The sequence below is a fragment of the Tinamus guttatus genome, unplaced genomic scaffold (genome assembly GCF_059628265.1).
Source record: "Tinamus guttatus ecotype Peru unplaced genomic scaffold, ASM5962826v1 Tinamus_guttatus_pri_ptg000001l, whole genome shotgun sequence".
NCBI classification, from domain to species: Eukaryota; Metazoa; Chordata; class Aves; order Tinamiformes; family Tinamidae; genus Tinamus; species Tinamus guttatus.
This window is the reverse complement of record NW_028288535.1, coordinates 1-18,663: the sequence shown is the minus strand read 5'-3', so window position 1 is coordinate 18,663 and position 18,663 is coordinate 1. Positions and strand designations below refer to the sequence as shown.

General features: G+C 57.9%; 1 protein-coding gene across 1 annotated transcript; it reads left to right on the top strand.

The window, feature by feature from the left end:
- Positions 1-7,313: 7,313 nt before the first annotated feature.
- On the top strand, positions 7,314-17,843 carry LOC104576249 (netrin receptor UNC5B-b; the record flags this gene model as incomplete). Its single annotated transcript, XM_088522536.1, has 18 exons — positions 7,314-7,344; positions 9,901-9,939; positions 10,766-11,017; positions 11,173-11,316; positions 11,530-11,633; positions 11,742-11,922; positions 12,247-12,414; positions 12,821-12,985; positions 13,144-13,176; positions 14,219-14,413; positions 14,616-15,005; positions 15,349-15,436; positions 15,639-15,810; positions 16,027-16,260; positions 16,630-16,779; positions 16,924-17,088; positions 17,289-17,467; positions 17,662-17,843. Coding segments are annotated over exons 1-18 (2,872 nt in total), but the record flags the coding sequence as incomplete, so codon positions are not given.
- Positions 17,844-18,663: the final 820 nt, after the last annotated feature.

The following is an 18,663-nucleotide window of genomic DNA, read 5'->3' as shown; positions in this document are numbered from 1 at the left end:
CTGGACTTATTAACTCGAAGCTGTCGCATCCCATTTTAGGAAGCAAAATGTCGCGGGAAGGGCCGCTCCGGCAGCACCGCAAGCAGAAAATTGGGCGCAGGGAACGTAACCAGGGCTTTTGAGGGGAGAAAAAAAGATGTCTTGGTGCCAGTCCCAGGAGCAGAAAGTCATCTCCAGCACAAAGAAAGTTTCCCATCCCACAGAGCGATGCTGGCCACAAAAATCCCTGCCTGCGCGGGCGGGAAAAAAAACAACCACGGACAGGGGAAAAAACAACTTGTGCTCTTGGAGCATAAAAGCCCTGCTCCCCTCGAAGGGAATAAAAGCCAGAGTGAAGCAAAGGTAAATGCCAGAGGTTTAAGTATCGCGCTGCCGCGGGGTTTTTAAAGGTTACCTTTCAGGGGGTTGAAGAGGGAGCGAGCGGTGGAGAGGGAAAAGAGCCGGAGCACTTCCCGTGGCGAGGGCCACTCCAGCTCTTAATGGGATTTTATACCCCTATCTGCTTTTGGTGACATTATTAAAATTGTTTATTTTTTTTTCCGTATTTTTCTTCAGCTGGATTTCAAGGACGGGGCCGGAGAGCGGGTCCGTGGCCATGGCAATATCCAGCGGCGCATCCGCATCGCCGCTCCGGATTCCTCCATCTGGGCAGACGTTGGGGCCATGAGTAATAGCACGGAGCAGGTCGGTGGGAGCAGACGGGAGCGAGCAGGACAGCAGAAGCTGCCTGGGCTTGTTTCTTTTCATTCTCGTTAATTATCCCTCTTTATTCCCGTTAATTACCCCAAATGCCCTGACGGATGGATTCCTCTCTCCCAAGGCCAGCCTGGGCATAAACATCAGGCTGGGTGGGAAAGGTCTGCAGGAGACGGTCACGGACAAATGCTACAGGGATATATATAAATTTCTGGAGACGGTGACTGCGCAGGCCGTTTCCTGAGCCCTGCATCCCGCTCGGAAAGGGGCTTTATGAATCCCGCATCACCCAAGCTCTGAGACCCGTCCGGCTGGCGGATGCCCCTGTCGCACCGGGGATGTCCCTGTCACTCGGCGGAGGATGTTCCTCTGTGCCGGGCGGTGACACATGGTCACCTGGGCCGGGCTACAGCCGGGAAAACAAGAGGAATGACACCCGGCGAGGCCTCCTCCTCGCTCGTAACTCTGTCATCCCGGCTGTCAAAGTACGTTTGTCACGGAGCAAGTCCTGCCATCCCCCCCCTTTTCCAGACTCTGGCTGAACTCATCCGCTTGGAACAAAACCCAATATTCATTTCCTCCCTGGGCAGTTTATTTTATTATCAGCTCACCTGCTCCTGAGGTTGAAAAGCTATAAGGCTAGCTGGATCTTCAAAATTAAATCCTGTTTTTTTGGCTTTTTTCTTTTTTGTCCCTCCCCTGCCCCGACCCTCAGCGTCCCTGGCAGGGCTGCAGAGATGTCCTTGGCAAAGGCATTTTGTGTCTGGGGCTGGGATGAGCAAAACAGGAAGGCAAATTTCTCACCAAAGCAGCATCTTTCCAAGGCCTGGGACAAGCCTGGAGCAGGGAGCACCTTTTGGGCAAAACGTTACGTTTTTCCTCTCCCGGGGGCCGCTCCATTAACGCAAACAGACAGCGGCGGCTGACACTGGGGTTAATTAAATCCATCTCTCCATCAATTCTTACTCAACTATTATCGATGGCCATTAGATCGGTGGCAAAGTGACAAGCAAACAGTAGAGAAAGAGACCCCGGCCGTGCCGCGAGGCTGGCCCAGGATGCTAAATTGCCGGCTTGAGCTTGTAGGACATTATTGCTGGTGAATTATGGATAGTTATTGCACCTCGCGGACGATAAATTACGGAGGTGACGCTGGCGGCCAGGGAGCCTCCGCAGCCCCTCCAGAGGCTCCGGGTGTATCCAAGTGACAACACTCGACCCCTGCTCATCTCGCAGGGAAGAAATGCGGTAGGAAGCGGAGTGCTTTCCCTAGCCCGGCACCCAGGGATGTACCCGGAGAGCAAGCGGCTCTTCCCCTCCAAGGCAGCCCTGGAGGGCTGAGGCCCGGGCAGCTCACCGCACACACTGGAAAAGCGTGGGGAGGAAAAGCAGGGGGAATCGCGTAAATACCTGGAGAGAAAAGCAGCCCCTGCGCTTAATGGCACTTTGTCACGCACTACGTTCCCCGAATTGCAAAATTGCGGTAGGCTAACCCTCAATTTGCATGGCTTTAATTCATGTTTTGAATTCCAGACAGCGAGTTAAACAGCACTGAGCTTAACCCACGCAGCCCCGCCGATTTCCAGGTCGGATCACGGTGGCACCGTGTTCCACGGGAGGACCCCGGCGTTCTGCTCTGAACACAGGACCCACAGCAGGATGCCAAAACCGCCGCCTGGTCCCACCAGGGCTGAGGATAATGAAGAGCAGCCTGTAATTACAGTGAGGGCTTCTTCACCCCCACTGCCCTGTCTCAGAGGAGCAGAGCAGCTGCCCGCAATTAAAAGTAGTTACCCGTTCCCAGGCTATTTTAACCATTTAAGAGGTGCTGGTTGGGGCTGGTTTTGTCTTAACCTGCATGGAAGGGAGCAGTTTTTGCTGCCTTTCCTTGGCCTTGCTGAGTTTTAAAGGCAGCCCGAGTTAGAGGTGCTCGTTCAGTGGAAAAACACAGCCTGACTCCTCAAAGTTGGCAAACAAGTGAATTTTGCCGATTGTTTGTGACAGGAGATATAGATGTGTGTATATACATATATATATATATATGGATGTATGTACCTATATATAGCCTCGAATAGGTGGCTGCAGGAGCAGGGAGCCCTCCTCCCCCTCTGCTTGTGATGCTTGGCCCGGGTTTCTTTTTTGGGCCGTTCCTTTCGTTTTCCTTTCGCTTTCCTTATTTCTGCTCTGTCTGATTTGGCTTCCGCGGCTTCGCGTTGCAACTCGGCTCCCCATCCCGGCTCCAGGGTGGCGGCGGGCGGGGAACACATTAACAGCCCGTTCCCCATCCCTCCGGCAGCAGCATCGTTAATAGGAGAGGGGACAAAGTGGCCAGAAGGGGACAAAGTGCCCAAACGGCGCCGTTTTTCGGGGATGGCAGGTGGGGGGCGGTGAATGTCGATGCCGGGGGTTGGGGGGAAGGGTCCGGGGGGGGTCCGCGCTGCTCCGCTCGGTCCCGAGCTCCCCCTTGCGCCGCTTGGTCCCCATTGCAGAGCGGCCGGTTGCGCTTTCGGGCTGTTGCCAGCCCGGGTTGTTGCGCTCTGGGGGGGTTGTCGCCACTGCACGTTTAACACCCCGCAGCCCGGGGGAGCATGGATGGATGGATGGATGGATGCGGCGGGGGAGGCCAGGGCAAACGAGCCCCCTCCGCCGCCAAAGCGCGCGGCGGGGCCGGTGGGAGGAGCGGGCTGAGGCCGGGCGCAACTCGCGACAGGCGCCGGGGGCGGCGCCGCGGCGCTGCGCTCCTCCCCGCGCGGCGCCGGGCAGAGCGGCGAGGCGGGCGCGCAGGATCCGCGCTCGCCGGCTCCGCGGGCCCCGCCATGCCGCGCCGCGCCGCAGCCCTCCTGCCGCCGCCGCCGCTCGCCCTCCTGCCGCCGCCGCTCGCCCTCCTGCCGCCGCTGCTCGCCTTCCTCCCGCCGCTCCTCGCCCTCGTCGCGCCGCTCCGCGCCGCAGGTAGGGGCCGTCCCGCGCCGCCGCCCCTGCCCCGTCGGGGGTCGTTCCGGGATCTCCGCTCTCCCCAAACGCCCCGTTTATTTTTTTCAGCCCGGCGTTGGGCCGGGGGCGTTTTCACAACCCGACCTACCGCTGGGTTGAGGAGCCAAGCGGTGTTTTCCGAGGGTTTTTCCGAAGTTTCCTGCGCGGGCGCTCGGCCGCGGCGATGCCCGTGGAGGAGCATCCGTCCCGCTGTCGCGTTCGGGCTGCTGCCGTCAAACCGCCGTGTTTTCCTCTGCGACTCGTTAACACCGCCTTCGTTTGGGGCTCTTTACACCCGGGTAAATAACGCATCCTCCGCCCTAGCCAAGACCCGCAAAGTTTGCCGGCTCCGGAGTTTGGAAGGGGCTGTCGCTCCGGACTCGAGCTCTCCGGAGCCGCTTGCCCGTGGCCCGGGGACATGTGACAGGGCCGCGAAGGCGCCGCGGAGCCGCGCCGAGCCGGGGATTTTGTTGCGCTGGCAGTTCAAGGCATCTCCTGACAAGCCGCTTCCCTAGGAAAATGAGCCAAGCCCTCGCTTCTGAAGTGCAATTAAGGCGAGGAGGAATTTTGGGAAGGGAGGTTGTTTTCTAGTTGGATTAATATATATATTTTCTTTCTTTCCTTCTTTCCGCCTTCGCAGTACAAAGCTCCAGTGTGCTCCGCAAACCGGGAACGGCAATGGCCTCATTCACTTCCCAGCGGAGCGGACGCCGTGGCAGCGCCGCTCGCCAGCTGGGGGGGGTGGTGGTGGAAAAAGAGCAGGAAAACCTTATTTGTGTGAGCGGAGCGAGGGTGATGGCTCGGGAGAGAGACGTCCCCGCCTGGCATTAAGGAGGGAGGGACGTCGCAGAGCGAGAAATCATTATATTTAATAACAGAGGTGCTCTCTGTTATTTGCTGTGTTATTTTGCAATAGGGAGAGGAGCGATGCTTGGAGCTGGACTCCTCTTTGGAATGTTTGGAATATGTGCTCATCCTTGTATTTGATGCGTTTCCCCCTCCTTTGCTGCGGGAATGGGGGCTCCAACGCGAGCTCCTTCCCTCCCGAGCTGCTCGATAAGAAAACAACTCGTCACACGAGCTCCCGAGGGTGCCTGTCCCTCCCGTGCCGGCTGCGGGGAGCATTGGGAAACGATGCACGTTGCGAGGTGCAGGTTGCATGCAAAAAAAGGGGGGGACCCCCTTTCCCGAGGCCCCCGCTTCTCCCAGGGCTCCCCGTCCTGCTCCCAGTGCTTCCTTGGACTGGAGTTTCTGACCCCGCTCAAGGAGGTGGCCCTGGGGACACCCGTGAGACCTGTTGCTTCTGCTGCTCCCACCCCTTCCCCTCCCTGCCCTCGTCCTTTGGCGTCTTAGTTACAGCGTCTTTTTTTAGGTGCAGGTTTCTCCACGTGATGATGGCAGGAAGAAGTAACTTTTTTTTGGGAGGGGGGAGGGTGGAGAAAAGCAGAGAAATGGAAAAATACCACTTTTAAGAAGGCAGACTCCCTTGGAAGTGGCACTTGGGGGAGGAATCCAGCTTGGTTTCTATTTTTCTTTCTTTTTCTCCGACTTGTTTTTCCTCACCGCTGCCAACCCAGCAAGAAGCCGGGCTCGAGAGAAGGCAAGAAGCCAAAAAGGACTCGGATCCGGGCCTTCCTGTCACCTCCCTCTGTGGCAGTGTCCAAGTGGCAGCTTTTGGGAGGACGCGTCCCCTGAAGGACCCTGAGGCGAAAATACCCATCCCCGTGGTGAAAATACCCGGAGGAGCCAGCGGGCCGGGTGTTTTTGCCAGCTGCTGGCTGGCGCTGCTGTGTTTTCTCGTGCGGGATCGGAGCTATTCCGGAGCGCCCGCCACCCCCTCCTTGGGCCGGGTGGCGCGGGGGCGAGCTGAAACGCAACTGCCCTGCAATTAAAAATAGTCATTGACCTGAGGCCAAGCGTCCGCTCCCCTTTTTTTTTTTTGCAATTCCTCCATTTTTAGTTATTTTTATTGGTGTGTCCGCACGAAATAGATCCCTGCTCGAGAGGGGAGGTTTTGTGCTGCTGTTTCTGTAGTGGCAAAGCAAGAAATGCTGGTAGAGGCGTCTGCGTGGGTTGTGAATGTTAAAAATACCATGCGGGGATAACCTGGGGCTCCCGGTTTTGCATGGAAGGAGCCGCCGCTGCCGCGCGTGTTATCCCTGGCCTTCAGCTCCGGGGTTGCAACCCGTAAAGAGCAGCTTTAAAAGCAGGTAGGCGGGCGTCTGTGCAAGCTTGAGGTGTAGCATTAGGGCCCTAACATTTATACAATAACACAAGGAATAAAAATAATAATAGTAGTAGTAATAAAAAAAGAAGTTGCGCTGGCTTTTGGATCTCGCTTTTCCAGATTTGGGCAGCGGCGAGGGCTGGGTTCGGCGCGGTGACTAAGCCGGGCTTTGAAAGGCGACGCCGGGCCGGACTGGTTATGCAAACCGGGGCGACTCGCTTTGTAGTCGGCCCGAACGCGCGCGGGCCGCGCCGGCGTGTCGGGACCGGCCCCGCGCGCCGCCGCCGGGACGGGTCACGTCTGCGCTCGCCAGCGAGGCCGTTGGCTCAGGGTACAGCAGGGATGTGGGGAGGTGGCATCTGCTTGGGTTAAAAGGGAAGGAAAAGGAGGGGGGGAGAAAAAAAAAAGGAGAAATCCTCTATTTTTCAAGCTGCTGGGAATGGGACTGCCCCTTGCGATGCTTCCCGGCTGAGATCATTGCTGGCTGCGCCAGTCACTCGGGCTGTGCTGCTGAGCTCAGGGTCCCTCTTCTTCCCAGGACGGGGCAAATTCCCATAATTTGGGAGCAAAGAACTAAAAGGAGGCCCCGGGATGTGGCCGTGGAGAAGCCCCTTGGTGTTTCGGGCAAGCCTGGCCACGGAGACGCTCCACTCCGTGCGTTTGGGCAGGAACAGCAGGAATTTTGCCCACGTGGAGGAGCGAGAAATGCAGAGCGTTAGCTGGAGAGCTGGGGGAAACTGCTCCTGCATGCCCAAAGAGGCATTAGGCATCATTATTATTATTATTTTTGGAGTAATTAAACTTCACGAATGCTTATTTAGGAAGGCCTTGACTCAGTTCCCTGAATTACGGGAGAGTTCTCACTCCTAAAGCCCTGGGGACGTGCAGGGTTGCAGTAATAGGTTTTCTTCCTCTTTTTTCAGCTAATAGCGTGGGGTTTTTTAATTTTTTTTTTCTCCTTCGTGTTTGCTTGTTGAGGCTTCTTAAAGCAAAGCCTGGGATGGTGTCGGTCAGGAGTCTCGGAGCTGGAAAAAGTGAAATACAACTTACAGGGCTGGCCCCAAGCTCTACCTGGGCCTATAATGAGAAGCAGCCACACTCGGGCTCTTTTAATCAGCCTGGATGATGACGTTTTCTTAAGGAGAGTTTATTGGCAGCCTTTCTCCCCTCCTTTTTCCCTTATTTTTTGTATCCTGGTGGCATGGAGGTGACAAGGGAAACGGGATGCTACTTCTGCAGGCCCGCTGTAACGCCTGTGGGAGCCGCAGGCTTGTGCTCCCCCTTGCTTTTTTTTAAATTTAATTTATCCCCCCCAACCTTTCCCTTCCCCAGAGAGGAACCAGGGGGCACTTGTTGTGGGATGACACTAAAAACCCCGGGGCGGTTTGTTCCCCGGGACCTTCCCGTCCCACCGGAGGCGATGGCGCTGCCGCCGCCAGCAAATAAAGAAGGCGAGTGCCTTGGTTTTAAATTAGGCTGCTCGCTAATTAGGCAAGTCAATACCTGCCTTGGCATTGCCTGGGCACCCACGGTGCCGCACGTGGCATAGGGCTGCCCTCGGCCACTTCATCACCCCCCGTTTTCCCCTTTTTCCGTCCATTTATTTTCCTTTGTTATTTTGAAATACCCCAGAACTGGTTGCAAGGCAGGGAGCGAAGGCTGCCCGGCCGGGCTGGACGGATGGCTCCGGAGAGCCGGCTGACCTCCCTCGCCTTCGCCCGCGCGCATCCCGCGCTGGGGGTCCCGGGGGCCGCATTCCTGCCCAGCGGCAGATAAGGATCCCGCCTGGCGCCGGCACCGCTGCCCTTATCAGCAGCCGCCCCGCCAGAGCCCCGGGCTGCTGATAAGGAGAGAAGAGGCTCATTCATCCTCCTCCTCCTCGACTGACCATGCGCTAAGAGGCACCGGCGCGGAGATGGATGAGCGGGATTGCGCTTCCACTCGGGATCATGTGGAGCCTCTAGTTTCCGGCGCGATTTCTCCGAACTGTCCCGCGTTAATATTTGATGGCGTTCCTCGGGGCGAGCATTAAAAAGAAATGACCGCCGCCAGGAGATGAAAAAGTTGGAGAAAGAGAAGGGGAACGAGCTGCAGCGCGATCGTTTTTTATGGCTTCCTGCGGCTGCTGGACCAGCGTAGGGAAGAAAAGTGGTCCATCCCCTCGTGGAAAGGATAACTATGTTTGAGAGATCGTTTTTCTTCCCAGGAGATGGGACACCCCGTGCACAAGAGTGTCCTTCTCCCTAATCCCAGTGCCATTTGGGCCTTTACTGCTTCCCTTGGATGTGATTTCCTTGCGCACCGAAAGAGGCAAATAACCTTCTTATGTTTATAAACGTAAAAGCCCCCATTTTTTGGGGGGGCTTGACTGGAATAAGCGATGCTTAGGGCATGGACGTGGCGTCTCGTGCACGCAGCCGGGAGCAGGTACCCGGGCGCGCGGGAGAGCTGAGGCCAGATGTTTCCCAGATGTTCCCCGCTTCCTGCCTGGCTCCTCCACGTTCGGCCCTTTATGTACTTGTTTGTTTTGGCCGGCGAGCAAAATATAATAATAAAAAAAGGCTTTTCTAACGCCGTTCCCATGGGGCCGCGAGCTCAGGATACATAATCCGCGCTCTATTCACTATTGTCTCGCCGCGGCCCCGCGCGCTCGCACGCCGCTTTTGTCGACGGCTGCTTTTCCCACATGACGTCTTTTCTCCACGGGCCACCGGGCATTTTCCTCCCGGAGACGGAGTCCGCTTGGAGACACGGTGGGAATATCCCGGCCGGCTCTGGGAGGAAGTCTCCGTCGTGTTGCCTGCCCTCCTCGGCTGCCTCGCTTGGATGCTCCCCTCCGCCTGGAGCAGGGAGGATGGAGCAGCCGGAATCTCCCCCGGGAGGCCCTGGCAGTGATGCAACGTATGGCAATGCCGAAGGAGAGGAGGCTCCCCGGTCCCTCCAGGGTTATATTGGCTCCCTAAAGTCAATGTAGAGACCAGGGAGCAGCATCCTGGTCCGCAGAGAGCTAAGGACTCCTGCATGTCCCTCTGTCCTGGCATCTGTCCCCATAAGCTCAGGATGCGGGTGCTGATCCCAGGCAGGTGCGCTTGGTGGTACCGTTTGCCTGGCAAAACCTGCTCCTGGGTTTTCCGTGGACACCAGTGGGTTTTGTGTCCGGGAACAAAGGGAGGAAGGAGAAACGGGGCAGAAGAAAAGGTGGAAGGGCTCGCTCGGCGCGGTGCCGCCGGCAGATCGGGGAAGAAAAGAGCTCTCAAAAGGTGGAAGTTCTCAATGGTGGGACAGGAAGGTGCTCTGGGTGCGCGGCTGTCCCAGCTCGCGCTGGCGCCCGAGCAGAGGGAAAACGCGCCTGGAAAACCAGCGCCGAGGGCTGGATGCCAGCCCTGGTCAGTTCTTCTATTTGTATTTCTATATAGATACATAGTGCTGGGCTGAGCACTGACCCGCTCGTGTCACGGCTCCCCACCTGCAGCTCCACAGCACGAGGATTAAATCCCAAGGAAGGGAAGGGGGGCGAGGAAACCGTTCCCTCTAAGCCGATGCCTTCCCGATGCTTTTCTCCTTTCGTGGGCGAGGATAAAACGCCGAAGCGCAGGGGGCAGGGAGAAAAAAATCTTAATATTTGGTATTCAAAGGCAGCAGGGATTATTTCTCCTTTCCTTTTTTTATGCCTTAAACCTCTTTCCATCCCTCTTCCCCCTCCCCCTCGCCTTCTCCCCGCGTGTCCCCCGTTGTCGCTGTAAAACGAGAAGGGAAGAAAAGGGCAGAGAAAGGACAGCGGAAAAAATGTTTTCAGCCTTTGCACGTTGTGTTTTTTTTTTTTTTCTCCTCTCTGATCGGAGCAACAAATCTGGAAGATTAAGGGCAGCTTTAAAGATAGTTGAGTAAAAACTGGGTCTTACCCAGCAGGTCTCGTGATGGTTCCTCCCCCCTCCGCTGAACTCCAGGGCAGTTTAGGGCAGGATGAGCCTTTTTTTCTGGTGCCTTTTTTTTTTGTTGTTGTGTAGTTGGTCCTTTGATGGACGTGCAGGTGTTGTACCAACACGGTGAGTGATAACTAGTGATTTCTTGCACTTTGTGGGGCAACAAGTCCCCGTCTGTTCCCTGCTTTTCTTCCCCCTTGCAGAAATGACTCCTCTCCTTGCAACCGAAACGTAGCACGCTCGGTTTTTCCCCCTTTTCTGAGCCAAAGCAAATAAATAAAGTCCCTGTAGTTATCGCGTCCGCTCAGAGTGATGCTTGGGAGGCAGTGGGCTCTGCGGCGCGCGAGCGAGAGCCGCGTTTGCACCAGCCGCCCGCGGGGACGGCGCTGCTGCCCGCGCGCTTAATCCTCACGCGGCGCCGCCGCGACACGACCCGGCGGGGAGGGATGCGAGCGGCTCGGCCGCTAATGCTGCCCTAATCCCGCATGTGTTTGCTGGGATAACGGCAGCGGGGAGAGGATTTTGACGCTTTCCCGCCGCGCTCGGCCCGGTGCAGTCGCCCCGCGGGCTGGACGCCTTGGAAAGGGGCCGCTTTCCTTGGATAACGCGGGAACAGGGCGTCCTCGTGCTGGTCAGGGCCACAGGTTGTCACCACCGCGCGAGTGGGATGCGCCGGCTGTGAACATCTGCAGGGAGCTCGCGGGGAGCAGATGCTGCGGATAATCCCTCGGGATTAAAACGGGCAGCACTGTTACTGTTTGGCCTTGCCTGCATCCCACTTGGCGATGCTCACGGGTACCGGCCTGGAAGCTGCTCCACGTCCCTGTGCAATGGGAAGGATCCAAGCGCTCCTCGTGCTTCCTTGGCACGCTTGGCTCCGTATTTCCTGACCCCTCCCGAGATGCCGCCATCCGAGCAAGGGAGGGATGAACGGATGCGGAGGGATGAGGCTCATGCCACGTCTCCCGTCCCGCCGCAGGGCTGGAATACCGCGACGTGCTCCCCGACTCCTTCCCGTCGGCGCCGGCGGAACCGCTGCCGCGCTTCTCGCTGGAGCCGCGGGACGCCTACATCGTGAAGAACAAGCCCGTGGCGCTCGCCTGCCGCGCCAACCCCGCCACGCAGATCTACTTCAAGTGCAACGGCGAGTGGGTCAACCAGAACGACCACGTCACCACCGAGAGCCTGGACGAGCTCACCGGTGAGCGCCGCCCCGGCCGTTCTCGGGAGGCGCGTTGGAAATAGGGTGGTTGCGGGGAGGAAGCGGACGCGTGTCCCTTCCCCGTCCCTTGTCCCGGCACTGCTCGGGCTTGGGATGCCCCCGGCGTGAAGCGTCTCACGCTCTGTCCCTCGCAGGGACGCTGGTGCGGGAGGTGCACATCGAGGTGTCCCGGCAGCAGGTGGAGGAGCTCTTCGGCTTGGAGGATTACTGGTGCCAGTGCGTGGCCTGGAGCGCCGCGGGCACCACCAAGAGCCGCCGGGCGTACGTCCGCATAGCGTGTAAGCATCCTCCTCGGTCCTGCCGCGAGCAATCGGCTTCCCGTGCGGCCGAGCAGGGCTGGAAGCCCTCACGGAGGCTTGCAGCACCATCTAGTGATTCCGGGAGGCATGGGAAAACTGTGTTATTCCTGGGGAATAGCCCTGCTCCTGTGGAGAGGCTCGCTCCATCCTACCAAGGTTTTGCGGAGTGACCGCTGGTTTTCTCCTCCGCAGACCTGAGGAAGAACTTTGACCAGGAGCCGCTGGGCAAGGAGGTGCCGCTGGAGCAAGAGGTCCTGCTGCAGTGCCGTCCGCCCGAGGGGGTGCCGCAGGCGGAGGTGAGTGTCCTTCCCACCACGGCCCAGAAACCCGGGGATCGCTCTGTCATTTAGCCTTGGCCCCCTGCACCTTGCCCCATGTCCCCATGTCCTCCTCTTTGTTGGCAGGTGGAGTGGCTGAGGAATGAGGATGTCATTGATCCGAGCCAGGACACCAACTTCCTCATCACCATCGACCACAACCTCATCATTAAGCAGGCCCGGCTCTTGGACACCGCTAACTACACCTGCATGGCCAAGAATATCGTGGCCAAGCGCCGGAGCACCACGGCCGCAGTCATCGTCTATGGTACGGTCTACATCCAGCCTTGGTGCTGCCAGAAGCTTTTGAGAACCAAAAAACATCTGTAGAGTGGAGAAAAAAAAAAAAAAAGCCCTAAGCAGGCTTGAGATTGACCGTCTTGCGCACGGGGTGCGTGGCATGTGGAGGAGCCTCATGATGTCCTTGTGATGGGGTTGGATCATTCCAGGGTGTCAGCGAAGAAGTGAGGACAGAGGGATCGTAGACTTAGCCCCATCCGCAACCTTCCCTGCTGGAACGGGCTCTCTTGTCCGCGTGGCTCTGGCGTGAGGCGTCGCTCTGTGTGTTGACCCTCTCCATCCTCCCCTTTAGTGAACGGCGGCTGGTCCACCTGGTCTGAGTGGTCTCCTTGCAACAACCGCTGCGGCCGGGGCTGGCAGAAGCGCACGCGCACCTGCACCAACCCGGCCCCGCTCAACGGCGGCTCCTTCTGCGATGGGCAGCCCTTCCAGAAGATCACCTGCACCACGCTGTGCCCAGGTAGGATGGACTCTTGGCGCCATGGGGCTGGTGGTGCTGAGGAGTGGGCATGAAGCCGGGCGCGCTCTCTCACACGCCTCAGGGGAGGCAGCGAGGAGGATGGTGCTGGCCTCTTTTCACGGGTGGCCACCGACAGAACTAGAGGAAATGGCCACAAACTGAAACACCAGAAGTTCCACAGGAACTTAAGGAAAACTTTCTTGATGCTAAGGGTGCCAGAGCATTGGCACAGGCTGCCCAGAGACGTTGTGGAGTCTCCTTCTCTGGAGATCTTCAAAACTGCCTTCGATGCAGTCCTGTGCCACGTACTCTAGGTGACCCTGCGTGTGCAGGGGGGTTGGACTAGATGACCTCTAGAGGTCCCTTCCAACCTTAAGCATTCTGTGATTCCATGATTCTCCCGCAGTGGACGGCGCGTGGACGGAGTGGAGCAAGTGGTCGGCGTGCAGCACGGAGTGCACCCACTGGCGCAGCCGCGAGTGCGCTGCGCCGGTGCCGCGCAACGGCGGCAAGGACTGCGCCGGCGGCCTGCTCGACTCCAAGAACTGCACAGACGGGCTCTGCGCGCACAGTGAGTGCCGCGCTCGGGGCGAAGGCGCGCTCCGCTGTCGTGCAGCACCGCGTCCCGCCGGCGCCCCGCTCGAGCTCGTTTTCGTTTCGTTTCGCTTCGTTTCCATCCCACCATCACCATTTTCACTGCTTGTTTTCTAACTTTGTTTTCCCTAACAGATAAAAGAGTTCTAAGCGAACCCAAAAGCCACCGTAAGTCCTCATTTCATGGCCATTCTCTTTCGTTGGGATGCATTGCTTTGGTTTTGTTTCATCTCATTTCATCCCTGGTAGGGTTCATCCTCCCTTGGGTCCTGGGGAAGGAGAGCAGGCAGCCGAAACCTGCCCCTGAGCTTTTCTGTGTGTTAAACCGTGCCTTATGCTCGAGAGGCCACGAGTCCCTCCAGGGCTGCTGGATGCCCTTGAATGCCAGCTGGGAAACCTGCTCCCACTTGTGGACATCTGCCCGTTGCTCCCCCAGAACGCCCTGCTGAGTTACCCTCATCTTCCCCAAGTTAGACATCCCTGGAGGCATCAGGGCCTGGTTCTCCCAAACCGTTTCTGGCATTTTTGGCCTCCAAACAGGCTGATGTAGAGGGTGAGTCCCCTGCTCAGCAAGCAGAGAGAAGGCGCTGGCTTGGAATAGCTTGTGAGCTGCTTGGCAAAGCTGGCGCGAGTTCTCCCTTAGAGTAAATCCACGCTGGAAGCGAAATAGTCTGAACTTGGTCATGATCGCGAGGCTGAGGCCAGGGTTGCACTCGAGCATGAAACCATAGAAACAGAGAGATGCTGGAGAGCGTGAAGGGGGAACAAGAGGAAGGGACGGGCCGAGCGGTGCGAGTGAGCACGTTCAGACACTGCCACTCGCTGTAGACGTGACGCTTTGCCCCTTGGCAGCGTGCAGGGCACCCTGGGTCTGCCTCGTGGAGGTGGATATAGCCTGGATGATCTCTGTGGGTGGATGTGTAGCTCACGCACGTGAGCTAGAGTGGTCTGCAGATTCTTGCTGCAAAAGCTTAATGTTCGTGCTGCTTGCGCTCGTGTGGCCAGGTGTTCTCCAGCGCTTGGGGGCTTCACTCTCCTCTCTGTCTAGCTCTGCTCTGCATCCTCTAACATCCCACTGTGGTGTTTCCAGCAGACCCGGCACAAGTGCTTCCCTCAGGCTGGTGTGTGCAGTTGGTGAGCGCGCTGGCGTGCACGAATGGGGCTGCGCTGGCGCTTCTAATGCTCTCTCTGTCTTTCTCTCTTCTTCCAGTGCTGGAGGCCACAGGTGATGTGGCCCTGTACGCCGGGCTGGTGGTGGCCGTTTTTGTCTTTGTGGTGATCCTCATGGCTGTCGGTGTGGTGGTGTACCGGAGGAGGTGCCGGGATTTCGACACGGACATCACGGACTCGTCAGCTGCTCTGACCAGCGGCTTTCACCCGGTCAACTTCAAGACCTCCAGGCATGGTAAGAAGAGAGTCTACATATGTCCCCCAAGGGTGGTGTGATCATCCAGATGGATAGGGTACAAGATGGAACAAGCAGAAGGGGAATTGTTTTTTTGATGAAGTCTGCCCAGGTTTGCCTCGTAGTTAAGCGGAGTGATTTCATCTCCCCTCCTCTTTGCTAATGCCATCGCCCAACGTCTGTCCCCCTGCTGTCCCTGCAGACAACCCGCAGCTGCTGCACCCCTCGATGCAGCCAGACCTGACGGCCAGTGCGGGGATGTACCGCGGCCCCATGTACGCCCTGCAGGACTCCTCCGACAAGATCCCCATGACCAACTCGCCCCTGCTCGACCCACTGCCCAGCCTCAAGATCAAAGTGTACAACTCCTCCACGGCCTCCTCCTCGACGGGGCTCCACGAAGCCACAGACCTGCTTGGAGGGGTCCCGGCCACGGGCGTGTACCTGGGCGAGAGCGCCAGAGACAACTTTGGCAACGTGCGGAGCAAGACCTTGGGCTCCCAACAGTTCCTCAGCCTGCCCCGGGAGCACGGCAACAGTGCCAGTGGCACCTTTGGCTATCTGGGAGGGAGGCTCAGTATCCCAGGCACAGGTAAGGCCTGGCCCAAAGAAGGGGTAGACCTGGTGGTCCCTTAGTAAGGGAGGAGGGCAGAACTGGTGGCTGGGTGGTAAGGGAGGAGGGTAGACTGATGGTTGTTTGGGATGGGATGAAGGTAGACCTGATGGCTGGTTCGTATGGGATGAGGGTAGACCTGATGGCTGCTTGGTAGGGGCAGTGGGGAGATCTGGTGGTTGGTTGGTAGGGGAGGTGGGGAGATCTGGTGGCTGGGTGACAGGCCCTTGGCTCCATCCCGCACATCCAAAGCTGGACGGAGCAATGTGGAGCAGGAGGCTGGATTCATCGTGGCTAACGGCTTGTCTGTGTGCTGTGCTAGGGGTGAGCCTGCTGGTGCCACACGGGGCCATTCCTCAGGGCAAATTCTACGAGATGTACCTGGTCCTCAGCAAGGCGGAGAGCGCCCTGTGAGTCCTGCGCGCCATGTGCCGGGCCCCTCGGCGGCAGCGTCAAGCCACAGCTCAGCCCCTTGCCATCCCACCCAGCTGGCCTGCCTCGCTGGTGGTGGGCCTCATCTGGGACCCCCTTCCCCAGTCCTTCCCTGTGCTTGCCCATGCTCCTTGGCACCTGCTGCCATCCCTGTGGCCAACGGCTGCCCTCTCTCCCCAGCTTGCCCACTGAAGGCCGTCAGACCACGGCTCTGAGCCCTGCGGTGACCTGTGGGCCCACGGGCCTGCTCCTGTGCCGCCCTGTCGTGCTCACCATTCCCCACTGTGCCGACGTCAGCTCCTCGGACTGGCTCTTCCAGCTGAAGACGCAGTCCCACCAGGGCACCTGGGAGGTAAGGCGGCATCCTAGCTCGGAGCGGGAATGCACGGCCATCGCGGGATGTGCAGCAGGGATGCAGGCTCCTCCTGCAGGTGCTGGGCGTGGGGCTGCTGGGGGATGGAGCTCCATAAAAGATGCCCTGGGGGGAGCACATTTGGATGCATAACCTCTGGGATCACCCTGGGCAAAGGGCCAGCACGGAGTCTTACCTGGATGTCTCTACCTGTAGGAAGTTGTGACCCTGGATGAGGAGACCCTCAACACTCCCTGTTACTGCCAGCTGGAAGCGAAGTCTTGCCACGTCTTGCTAGACCAGCTTGGCACCTATGCCTTCGTGGGAGAGCCCTACTCCCGCTCAGCCATCAAGAGGCTCCAGCTGGCTATCTTTGCCCCCACCGTCTGCACCTCCCTGGAGTACAGCCTCAAAGTCTACTGCTTGGAGGACACGCCAGATGCACTGAAGGTAATGTCGCAGCAGAGAGCGTGGCTTTCTGGTGACTACCAAGTCACAAAAGCTCAAGGCGTGACCTGACAAGGAGAACGCAAGCTACCGTGGTGTTAGAATTGGATACAGCAGGGCTCTGGGTTCTCTTTGATGATCTCCGTGATCTTGAAGGTCTTTTCCAACCATAATGATTCTGTGTTTCCTTGGGTAGATGGGGGCCTTCACAGGGCTTGTAGCACTTGTTGTCACTGGTGCTGGATGAGGCAGGAATAGACCTGGCTTGGGGGGACAGCGCAGTCCAATGCAACAGGAGAAAGGAGCAAACCAGCCTGCGCATCTCCCACAGTGACCCAGGTCCTGCATCTCACAGTTCCCTCTGCCCTGCAGGAGGTGCTGGAGCTGGAGAAGACGCTGGGCGGCTACCTGCTGGAGGAGCCCAAGCCCCTGCCGTTCAAGCACAGCTACCACAACCTGCGCCTCTCCATCCATGACATCCCCCACTCGCTGTGGCGGAGCAAGCTGCTGGCCAAGTACCAGGTGAGGAGCCGAGGGCTGGAGCAGCCAGGAAAGGAGGGCTCCAAGCCTATTACTAACGCGGTGTGGCTGGGAGGAGTTGGGATTTCTCTGGAGAGCCCCCGCTGCGTTTGCAAGGCTTGGCTGAGGTGAGGGTTTGGTGCGCAGGAAATCCCCTTCTACCACATCTGGAGCGGCAGCCAGCGAGCCCTGCACTGCACCTTCACCCTGGAGAGGTACAGCCAGGCCTCCTGCGAGCTCACCTGCAAGATCTGCGTGCGGCAGGTGGAAGGGGAAGGGCAGATTTTCCAGCTCCACGTCACACTCGGAGAGGTGAGCCAAGGAGGAAGGTACGGCCACGCGGCTGTGCTTTGCTCCAGGAGCATGGTCCGTGTAGGTATCCTCATGCCCAGGAGACCACGTCTAGCATGGATGTTGGTTGTTGGCCAAGAATGCTTGGGGGAGTGAAGAAACAGCCTCTCCTCAGCACTCCTCCAAGCTGATGACATCTCACCTCGTCTTTCCCCTCGCAGAATGCCAACACCTTCGATGGCCTGCATTCGCACCACAGCAGTGCTGTGACCACCCAGGTGGGACCCTACGCCTTCAAAATCCCCCTCTCCATCCGGCAGAAGATCTGCAACAGCCTGGATGCTCCCAACTCCAGGGGAAACGACTGGAGACTTCTCGCCCAGAAGCTTTCCATGGATCGGTGCGTTCCTGCAAAGGACAGCGAGCCTCTGTGTCTGCTCCGACACCATCCTGGCAGACAACAGCGCTTTTCCCTGAGGCCTAGGCTTGATGGAGCGCTTCCATGGCGTCCATCTCTGCCTACCCCTGGCATTTGGGTCATGACTCATGGAAATTCATGCCAACCGGGATCTTCTCTCTCTCCCTTCTCTGCAGGTATCTCAACTACTTTGCTACCAAAGCCAGCCCCACCGGGGTGATCCTGGACTTATGGGAAGCCAAGCACCAAGATGATGGTGACCTCAACACCTTGGCCAGTGCCTTAGAAGAGATGGGCAAGAGCGAGATGCTGGTAGTCATGGCCACAGAGGAGAGGCGACTGCTAATGATGCTCCTCGGTCCAGGAGGACGGCGCGGAGGGACGAGTGGGAGGACGAAGCCGGCGCCGGCCCCTTCCCGAACTGCCGGGGAGGGAAGACTCCCGGTCCATCCTTCCCATATCACTGTCAGCCTTAGAGCCTCAGCGTTTACAAACAATTGAAGTGTTACACAGCATTCCTCCTCCTCCTCCTCTTCCTCCCAGCGGTGCGGGGAGGGGTCAGGGCTTCTCGAGCCGGGGGCTTTCCTTCTCCTTTCATTGGTGCAGGTCCCCCTTTCCTTTGGTTCCCCTCCTTCGACAGCATCCGCATGGGGGGAAGAGAGTGGTGCAAGCTAGAGAAGCCACTTACTCCCGCCAGGAGCTTCGGACAGCTTAATAAGGCACGCAAGAAAGAAAGAAAGAAAGAAAAAGGAAAAAACAAAACAAAACAAAACAAACAGTTTCTTAGGAAACGCTAATAATTTATTATCCAGATCTTTGGATGAGACCTTTTTAGGAAAAAAAAAAAAAAGGAAAAAAAAGAGAAAAAGACAGGTTTATAAATCTTTTTGTGTGTGTGAGAGCAAGAGCATCGTTACGGTCGGAGCGGCAGATGAGAGATGTGAATGACAACGTTTTCGGAGTGGAAGTGCATGATCAGGCTGCGTAAAACCTGGGTTCAACCAGGGCCTTCCTGCGACGCCGTGGCGAGTGAGTCACTTGGGTCCATGTTTTGCACAGGGATGCTTTGATGCGCGTGGAGCCTTGCAGGATGGATGCGCGTTTACGGAGAGACCTTAAAACCAAAGAATTCAGTCCTACGCCCGTATACTCCCTTTTTTTCCCCCGTAATCGTCCTC